The sequence below is a fragment of the Rana temporaria genome, chromosome 13 (genome assembly GCF_905171775.1).
Source record: "Rana temporaria chromosome 13, aRanTem1.1, whole genome shotgun sequence".
Classification (NCBI taxonomy): domain Eukaryota; kingdom Metazoa; phylum Chordata; class Amphibia; order Anura; family Ranidae; genus Rana; species Rana temporaria.
Genome location: NC_053501.1, coordinates 117,594,444 through 117,605,018, shown reverse-complemented (window position 1 = coordinate 117,605,018; position 10,575 = coordinate 117,594,444). Strand labels below are relative to the sequence as shown.

The 10,575-nt window shown below is 43.5% G+C and overlaps 1 protein-coding gene across 1 annotated transcript in view; it reads left to right on the top strand.

Annotated features, from left to right (window-relative positions):
* Nucleotides 1–3,081: 3,081 nt before the first annotated feature.
* KLHDC9 (kelch domain containing 9) overlaps nucleotides 3,082–10,575 on the top strand; it is a 7,940-nt gene continuing 446 nt past the window's right edge. Inside the window, 5 exon segments of the mRNA XM_040332831.1 lie at nucleotides 3,082–3,198; nucleotides 6,202–6,719; nucleotides 8,446–8,605; nucleotides 8,883–8,922; nucleotides 8,925–9,065. Coding sequence (XP_040188765.1) covers nucleotides 6,214–6,719; nucleotides 8,446–8,605; nucleotides 8,883–8,922; nucleotides 8,925–9,065 — 847 coding nt within the window. The 5' untranslated portion in view covers nucleotides 3,082–3,198; nucleotides 6,202–6,213.

Below are 10,575 nucleotides of genomic sequence, written 5' to 3'. Positions count from 1 at the left end.
AACATGGTGGTGGCAGCATCATGTGGTGGGGATGCTTTTCTTCAGCAGGGACAGGGAAGCTGGTCAGAGTTGATGGGAAGATGGATGGAGACAAATACAGGACAATCTTAGAAGAAAACCTGCAAAATACTTTTTGGGTGACGACAGCGCGCCGCTCAGCCCAAAGGTCTCATGCCCCAAGGAATTTGGGGCATGTCTCAAAAAAAAAAAGTTGTGTCTCTAGAAATGTAGCCGTGGTACTCCAGGTGTGTCACAGAGCAATAGGGGTGTGGCTTAGTAAAGAAAGAGTGTCACTAGGAAGTGGGGGTGTGCCTTAGTAGTCCAGGTGTGTCACAGAGTAGTAGGGGTGTGCCTTAGTAAAGAATGCGTGTCATTGGGTATTAGAGGTATGACTTGGTAAAGTGGGTGTGTCACTGGGTATTAGGGGTGTGTCTTAGTAAAGTGGGTGTGTCACTGTTTATTAGAGGTGTGCTTTAGTAAAGTGGGTGTGTCACTGTTTATTAGAGGTGTGCTTTAGTAAAGTGGGTGTGTCACTGGGTATTGGGAGGGGTGCTTTAGTAACGTAGGTGTGTCACTGGGTATTAGGGGTGTGTCATAGTAAAGTAGGCTTGTCACTGGGTATTAGAGGTATGACTTAGTAAAGTGGGTGTGTCACTGGGTATTAGGGGTGTGTCTTAGTAAAGTGGGTGTGTCACTGGTTATTAGAGGTGTGCTTTAGTAAAGTGGGTGTGTCACTGTGTATTAGGAGGGGTACTTTAGTAATGTAGGTGTGTCACTGGGTATTAGGGGTGTGTCTTTTTATAAAGTAGATGTGTTACTGGGTGTTAGGGGTGTGCCTTAGTAAAGAAGGTGTGTCACTGGGTATTAGAGGTATGACTTAGTAAAGTGGGTGTGTCACTGGGTATTAGGGGTGTGTCTTAGTAAAGTGGGTGTCTCACTGGTTATTAGAGGTGTGCTTTAGTAAAGTGGGTGTGTCACTGGGTATTGGGAGGGGTGCTTTAGTAACGTAGGCTTGTCACTGGGTATTAGGGGTGTGTCTTTTTATAAAGTAGATGTGTTACTGGGTATTAGGGGTGTGCCTTATTAAAGAAGGTGCGTCACTGGACATTAGGGGGGTGCTTTAGTAAAGTGGGTGTGTCACTGGGTATTTGAGGTGTGTCATAGTAAAGTATTCTTCTCACTAGGTATTAGGGGGGTGTCTTAGTAAAATAGATGTATGACTGGGTATTAGGTGGTGTGCCTTAGTGAAGTAGGTGTGTCACTGGGTATTAGAGGTGTGCCTTAGGAAAGTGGGTGTGTCACTGGGTATTAGGTGGTGTGCTTTAGTGAAGTAGGTGTGTCACTGGGTATTAGAGGTGTGCCTTAGGAAAGTGGGTGTGTCACTGGGTGTTAGGGGTGTGCCTTAGTGAAGTAGGTGTGTCACTGGGTCTGGTGGAGGATACATCACTGTTTTCTTTTGGACGCGCTTTTCAACTAATCTGAAATGTGGCACAACTACGCGGGTGTTTGACATCTCATCTGTTCAATATTTATGGACTTTTGTCACAATTTCGAATTTTCAATTAATATAATTTTTCTTATTTATTTAAAGTCATAACTTAACTTGAGTTATGTGTTTTTTGATCGAAATGTTATTTGGTTTTTCTTTTTTGTATTAATCACTAATATCACTATTATTGAGGGGTGTTGAGATGGCTGCATAGTGCACCCTAGTGGCCATTATACGCCAATGTTTTGATATAGCAGTGAGCTTTATATATATATCACCATATATTACCCACTTGTGTTTGTCAAGAAGGGTTTAGAGGTAGCGCGATTTATATTTTTCTCGCATTTTTTTTCTTGTATTTATTGTTTACATGGTAATCGCAGCTCCTGGAGTGAATAGACTGTGACTACCTTGCAGGTCTTTTTCTCTCCTTCTTTTTATCCTTTATTTGTTATTTTAGCGCAGTTTCTTTCCATTTTTCCAATATAGAGGGGTATGAATACTTTTTCCAGACACTGTATATAGAGAGGTATGAATACTTTTCCCAGACACTGTATATAGAGAGGTATGAATACTTTTTCCAGACACTGTATATAGAGGGGTATGAATACTTTCCCCAGACACTGTATATAGAGGGGTATGAATACTTTCCCCAGACACTGTATATAGAGGGTTGTAATTCTCGGTATCTCCTCTTATTCTGTATGTATGGACTCTGCACAGTACTACTTCTCCTGTCCTGTATGTCGGGGGTAATTCTCGGTATCTGTCCTTATTCTGTATGTATGGACTCTGCACAGTATTACTTCTCCTGTCCTGTATGTCGGGTGTAATTCTCGGTATCTCCTCTTATTCTGTATGTATGGACTCTGCACAGTACTACTTCTCCTGTCCTGTATGTCGGGTGTAATTCTCGGTATCTGTCCTTATTCTGTATGTATGGGCTCTGCACAGTACTACTTCTCCTGTCCTGTATGTCGGGTGTAATTCTCGGTATCTCCTCTTATTCTGTATGTATGGACTCTGCACAGTACTACTTCTCCTGTCCTGTATGTCGGGTGTAATTCTCGGTATCTGTCCTTATTCTGTATGTATGGACTCTGCACAGTACTACTTCTCCTGTCCTGTATGTCGGGTGTAATTCTCGGTATCTCTCCTTATTCTGTATGTATGGACTCTGCACAGTACTACTTCTCTTGTCCTGTATGTCGGGTGTAATTCTCGGTATCTCTTCTTATTCTGTATGTATGGACTCTGCACAGTACTACTTCTCCTGTCCTGTATGTCGGGTGTAATTCTCGGTATCTCCTCTTATTCTGTATGTATGGACTCTGCACAGTACCACTTCTCCTGTCCTGTATGTCGGGTGTAATTCTCAGTATCTGTTCTTATTCTGTATGTATGGACTCTGCACAGTATCACTTCCCTTTGTTCTGGGTGGAATTCTCGGTATCTGTCGGGGAGGTCTCGGGTGACGTAGCGCGCGGCAGACATGGAAGAGTCGGGGGAGGGGGGGTGACGTTGCAGGTTGTCTGGCTAGACGCCGGCTGGCGCTGGAAGAAGGACGGGGGGGGGGGGGGGGTCGTGTTGCACACTAAGCACATTTGCAGCGAGGATCCTCCTTCTGGCAGCTGTTGCTAGGGAGACGTGTCAGTTGCCGGGGGGCTGTTGCCGTGGTAGCAAAGATCACAACGACATTCCTGGATCCGGTGAGTGTCGAAATTTATTAAACCAGCGCGAGAAATACCAGTGACATCATCTCATCTATATACTGTGTGTGTCTATATACTCTCATCTATATACTGTGTGTGTCTATATACTCTCATCTATATACTGTGTGTCTATATACTCTCATCTATATACTGTGTGTGTGTCTATATACTCTCTCTATATACTGTGTGTCTATATACTCTCATCTATATACTGTGTGTCTATATACTCTCATCTATATACTGTGTGTGTGTATATACTCTCATCTATATACTGTGTGTGTGTCTATATACTCTCATCTATATACTGTGTGTGTGTCTATATACTCTCATCTATATACTGTGTGTCTATATACTCTCATCTATATACTGTGTGTCTATATACTCTCATCTATATACTGTGTGTGTCTATATACTCTCTCTATATACTGTGTGTGTGTCTATATACTCTCTCTATATACTGTGTGTGTGTCTATATACTCTCATCTATATACTGTGTGTGTGTATATACTCTCATCTATATACTGTGTGTCTATATACTCTCATCTATATACTGTGTGTGTGTATATACTCTCATCTATATACTGTGTGTCTATATACTCTCATCTATATACTGTGTGTGTGTCTATATACTCTCATCTATATACTGTGTGTGTCTATATACTCTCATCTATATACTGTGTGTGTCTATATACTCTCTCTATATACTGTGTGTGTGTCTATATACTCTCATCTATATACTGTGTGTCTATATACTCTCATCTATATACTGTGTGTCTATATACTCTCATCTATATACTGTGTGTGTGTATATACTCTCATCTATATACTGTGTGTGTCTATATACTCTCATCTATATACTGTGTGTCTATATACTCTCATCTATATACTGTGTGTGTGTATATATACTCTCATCTATATACTGTGTGTGTGTCTATATACTCTCATCTATATACTGTGTGTGTGTATATACTCTCATCTATATACTGTGTGTGTGTATATATACTCTCATCTATATACTGTGTGTGTGTCTATATACTCTCTCTCTATATCTCACTGGGTATTAGGGGTGTGCCTTAGTAAAGTAGGTGTGTCACTGGATGTTAGGGGTGTGCCTTAGTAAAGTGGGTGTGTCACTGGATGTTAGGGATGTGCCATAGTAAAGTAGATGTGTTACTGGGTATTAGGGGTGTGCCTTAGTAAAGTGGGTGTGTCACTGGGTGTTAGGGGTGTGCCTTAGTGAAGAAGATGTGTTACTTGGTATTAGGGGTGTGCCTTAGTAAAGTGGGTGTGTCACTGGGTGTTAGGGGTGTGCCATAGTAAAGTAGATGTGTTACTGGGTATTAGGGGTGTGCCTTAGTAAAGTGGGTGTGTCACTGGGTGTTAGGGGTGTGCCTTAGTGAAGAAGATGTGTTACTTGGTATTAGGGGTGTGCCTTAGTAAAGTGGGTGTGTTACTGGGTATTAGGGGTGTGCCTTAGTAAAGTGGGTGTGTCACTGGGTATTAGGGGTGTGCCTTAGTAAAGAAGATGTGTTACTGGGTATTAGGGGTGTGCCTTAGTAAAGTGGGTGTGTCACTGGGTATTAGGGGTGTGCCTTAGTAAAGAAGATGTGTTACTGGGTATTAGGGGTGTGCCTTAGTAAAGTGGGTGTGTCACTGGGTATTAGGGGTGTGCCTTAGTAAAGAAGATGTGTTACTTGGTATTAGGGGTGTGCCTTAGTAAAGTGGGTGTGGCACTGGGTGTTAGGGGTGTGCCTTAGTAAAGAAGATGTGTTACGGGTATTAGGGGTGTGCCTTAGTAAAGTGGGTGTTTCACTGGGTATTAGGGGTGTGCCTTAGTAAAGTGGGTGTGTCACTGAGCATTAGGGGTGTGCCTTAGTAAAGAAGATGTGTTACGGGTATTAGGGGTGTGCCTTAGTAAAGTGGGTGTTTCACTGGGTATTAGGGGTGTGCCTTAGTAAAGTGGGTGTGTCACTGGGTATTAGAGGTGTGCCTTAGTAAAGTGGGTGTGTCACTGGGTATTAGAGGTGTGCCTTAGTAAAGTGGGTGTGTCACTGGGTATTAGAGGTGTGCTTTAGTAAAGTGTGTGTGTCACTGGGTATTAGAGGTGTGCTTTAGTAAAGTGGGTGTGTCACTGGGTATTAGAGGTGTGCTTTAGTAAAGTGGGTGTGGTACTGGGTATTAGAGGTGTGCTTTAGTAAAGTGGGTGTGGTACTGGTTATTAGAGGTGTGCTTTAGTAAAGTGGGTGTGGTACTGGTTATTAGAGGTGTGCTTTAGTAAAGTGGGTGTGGTACTGGTTATTAGAGGTGTGCTTTAGTAAAGTGGGTGTGTTACTGGGTATTAGGGGTGTGCCTTAGTAAAGTGGGTGTTTCACTGGGTATTAGGGGTGTGCCTTAGTAAAGTGGGTGTGTCACTGGGTATTAGAGGTGTGCCTTAGTAAAGTGGGTGTGTCACTGGGTATTAGAGGTGTGCCTTAGTAAAGTGGGTGTGTCACTGGGTATTAGAGGTGTGCTTTAGTAAAGTGTGTGTGTCACTGGGTATTAGAGGTGTGCTTTAGTAAAGTGGGTGTGTCACTGGGTATTAGAGGTGTGCTTTAGTAAAGTGGGTGTGTCACTGGGTATTAGAGGTGTGCTTTAGTAAAGTGGGTGTGGTACTGGGTATTAGAGGTGTGCTTTAGTAAAGTGGGTGTGGTACTGGGTATTAGAGGTGTGCTTTAGTAAAGTGGGTGTGTCACTGGGTATTAGAGGTGTGCTTTAGTAAAGTGGGTGTGTCACTGGGTATTAGAGGTGTGCTTTAGTAAAGTGGGTGTGGTACTGGTTATTAGAGGTGTGCTTTAGTAAAGTGGGTGTGGTACTGGGTGCCTTACTGGAAAAGGGGGTGTGTCTTAGTAAACCAAATATATTATCACCTATCGAGTCTTCCATTAATGAACATGGTGCTGGCTTAGTGGCACTGCATACAAAGTTTAGGGCTTTTCCCATGACTCTCCTCTCCTATTCCAGGAAGGACACACCATGACAGCCTCTCATTGGACCTGGACTCCGGTGGCTCAGGATGCCCAGTTCGCCCGCGCATTCCACACCTGTACTCCCACCCGGGGAAAACTCTACCTATACGGCGGGGTCAGATCAGGGGACTCCAAAGGACCTCCACTTGGTGATCTGGTAATCTTTGACCCTGAGCAGAAATCATCAGTCAATAGCAGCGTGCCGCCGGTTGTTTCCCGGAGGAGCCACCATGACGCTGTCCCGTTGGGGGAGAGGTGGCTGTGCGTGGTGGGGGGCTGGGATGGCTCGCAGCGCCTATCCTCCATCCTCGGTTATGACACAGAGACCACAGAGTGGGCGACGTGGACAGGTGAAGCCTCCAGCAACCCTCCGGTGGGGCTGAGCAGCCACACGTGTACCAAGATTTCGGACAATGAGCTCTGCGTAGTCGGCAGGGAGGGAGGACTGCGGACACAGAGGCGGTACTCTAGCGTGTATACTCTGCGGTTGAACGCCGGCTCCAAGACCTACATGTAAGTAAAAAGTATGATATATAAAGCTGCTAACACAGCTTAGCTAAAAGGTGTAGATCTGGTAACTATACCCCCTCAGGGGTGGGCTCCGCTTCTTGGTTGGCAGTTTCATGTTTTAGGGGTTTGGCTTCTTTCAGAGCTCCAAGGCAGACAAAATCCACTCTCCAGAAGTAATATACTACATGAAGTGCATATATTCTCCTACTACGCTTTTTTTTTAAAATGGTTCCATGTTCCTCAGGGGTGTGGCTTCTTCAAAAAGTATGCGACAGCCAAAATCCACTATCTAGAATTATTATAATACTACGTGAAGTACATACAGTCCCCTTAGCTGCATAAGACAGCTTTACTGAAGGTGGTAAATCTGGTAATTGAACCTTTGGAGGTGGGCTTTATTTTTGGAGGTAGATCCATGTTCCTCAGGGGTGTGGCTTTTTCCAGAGTGTTTAGGCAACCAAAATCCGCTATATGAAATACATACAGTACATTCCGCTTAGCTACAAATGGCAGTTTAAGGGTGATAATATCTTGTAATTGTATCCTTGGAGGTGAGATTTATCTTTTTCCATGTTCCTTAGGGGAGTGGCTTCTTCAAGAACAATGCGACAGCCAAAATCTATTATCCAGAAGAATTATAATACTACATGAAGTACATACGTTCCCCTTAGCTACATACTGTAAGACAGCGTTACTAACGTTGGTAAAACTGGTAGCTGAACCCTTGGAGGTGGGATTTAAGTTTAGGAGGTAGTTCCTCAGGGGTGTGGCTTTTTCTAGAGCTATAAGGCAGACAAAATCCACTATACAGAAGTAATACACTACATGAAATACATACCATACACTCCCCTTAGGTACTGTTCATAAGAAAGCTTCACTTAGGGATGTATATCTGGTAACTGTATCCTTGGAGGTGGGATTTGTTTTTTCAGGCGGTTTCACATTCCGCAGGGGTGTGGCTTATTTAAGAACTATACGACAGCCAAAATTCACTATCCAGACATAACATATTACTACTTAAAATACATAAATCCCCTAGTTACATAAGATATCTTCACAAAGGGTAGTATCTGGGGATCTCTACATTTTGCAGGTGGTTCCATGCTCCTCAGGGGTGCGCCTTCTTCAAGAACTATACGACAGCCAAAATCAACTATCCAGAAGTATTATACTACTACGTGAAGTACATACATTCCCCTTAGCTACGTAAGAAAGCTTTACTAAAGGTGGTAAAACCCGGTAACTGAACCCTTGGAGGTGGGATTTATTTTTGGAGGTAGTTCCATGTTTCTCAGGGGTTTGCCCTTTTCCAGAGCTATAAGGCAGTGAAAATCCACTAATAATACACTACGGGAAATACACACGGTACATTCCCTTTTAGCTACATAGGAAAGCTTCACTTAGGGTGATAACTGTATCCTTGGAGGTGGGATTTATTTTTTGCGGTGGTTCCATGTTCGGCAGGGGTGGGGCTTCTTAAAGAACTATAAGACAAAGTCAAAGTTCACGATCCAGAAGGAATATAATACTACTTAAAGTACATAATCCACATTACTATAGCTACATTAGATACGACTAAGAGTAGTATCTGGTGAGCTCTACTTCTCGGAGGTGTTTCCATGTTCCTCAGGGGTGTAGCTTCGCCCAATACATACATTCCCTTAGCTACATAAAATACATTTTTCGACAAAAGTGCATTTTTTTATGAAATGGTTTCCTGTGCCTTCAGGTACAAGGAGGAGGATTGGCACACCGCGTCTCGGTCTGGGCATTCCGCCGTTCTCTTGAGAAGCGACACAAAGAAAGCTGGATATTCCCTCTATGTGTTTGGTGGGCGGGAGTCGTCTACGGTTGATGTGGTTGGACACTGGAGCAGAGACAAAGTTCAGGTGGGTGTCAAGAGTTTGGCTACCTGCCGCTCTTTTGAAAGACTTAGCCCTGGATCATCTAGCCCTGGGGGGGGGTGCAGGACTCTACCTTAGGCTTCGATGAACCCTAAATATAGCAAATCGAACTTCAATTGCAATTACAAAATTAATACAATTTTGGTAAATTTGGTGGTCAGCGAAAGCTTTCTCACATTCGATGAAGATTCCGTAAGTCGTAAAACCAAATTTACAGTTGAAGGCCTTAAAATTGTGTCATTTGTATTTTTGCGCCCCATAGGAGAACACAGAGCCCTGTCCCCGACTTACGGAGCAGCTAGCAAGGGGGCAAAACGTGTCGAGCCCAAGGGTCTGAGGCACCATTCGTGTTCCGTGGTTGGCCCCTTTGTGGTTGTATTCGGCGGAGAGACTCCTTCCAGGGCCCGAGATGCCATTTGCAATGACCTCTATGTGGGAGACACACGTGAGTTGGCTGTAGTAGTACCCACCCCTGCTTTTCACTGACCTACGCCCAGAAAGATGTATAACTCCACCCCCTTGTGATGTTACATATTCCTCTTCTGGTACAGCTCCCCAAAAAAGTATAATATATATTGCTGCGAACACAGCTTAGCTAAAGGCAGTAAATCTGGTAACTGTAGCCTCATAGGTGGGACTTTGCTTTTTTGGAGGCAGTTCCATGCTGCTCAGGGGTGGGGCTTCTTTCTAATTTAAAAGACAGGCAAAATCCACAATCCGGAAGTATTTAAATACATACATTCCACTTAGCTACATAAGACAGCTTAACTGTATCCTTAGAGGTGGGTTTTATTTTTGAAGGGAGTTCCATGTTCCTCAGGGGTGTGGCCTCTTCAAGAACTATAAGACAGCCATCGGAACTATTATAATGCTACATGAAATACATAAGGCAGCTTCAATAAAGGTGGCAAATTTAGCAACTGTATCCTTGGAGGTGGGCTTTAGTCTTGGGGGTAGTCCCATGTTCGTTAGGGGTATGGCTTCTTCAAAAACTACAAGACAGCCAAAATGTAGTATCCAGGAGTATTATATTACTATGTAAGTACATACATTCCACTTAGCTACATAAGACAGCTTCATTAAAGGTGGCAAATCTGGTAATGGTACCCTTAGAGGTGGGTTTTATTTTTCATGGTAGTTCCATGTTCCTCAGGGGTATGACTTCTTCAAGAACTACAAGACAGCCAAAATGTAGTATCCAGGAGTATTATATTACTATGTAAGTACATACATTCCACTTAGCTACATAAGACAGCTTAACTGTATCCTTAGAGGTGGGTTTTATTTTTGAAGGGAGTTCCATGTTCCTCAGGGGTGTGGCCTCTTCAAGAACTATAAGACAGCCATCGGAACTATTATAATGCTACATGAAATACATACATCCCCCTTAGCTACATAAGGCAGCTTCAACAAAGGTGGCAGATTTATCAACTGTATCCTTGGAAGTGGGCATTAGTCTTGGGGGTAGTCCCATGTTCCTCAGGGGTATGGCTTCTTCAAAAACAACAAGACAGACAAAATGTAGTATCCAGGAGTATTATATTACTATGTAAGTACATACATTCAACTTAGCTTCATAAGACAGCTTCATTAAAGGTGGCAAATCTGGTAACGGTATCCTTAGAGGTGGGTTTTATTTTTGAAGGTAGTTCCATGTTCCTCAGGGGTGTGGCCTCTTCAAGAACTATAAGACAGCCATCGGAACTATTATAATGCTACATGAAATACATATATTCTGCGTGGCTCCATTGGACAGCCTAAGGGCCGTAAACTGTGTACCTGTACCCTCGGAGGTGGGCTTTACTTGCTGGAGGTGGTTCCATGTTCCTTAGGGGTCTGGCTTCTTCCACATACACTCAGCATCTTGACTCCTGGAAGGAGTAGCTAGGAGAGTTGTAACAACCTCTATGTGGGCGACACGCCTGAGTTGGCTCCACAAGTACCCACCTGTTCAT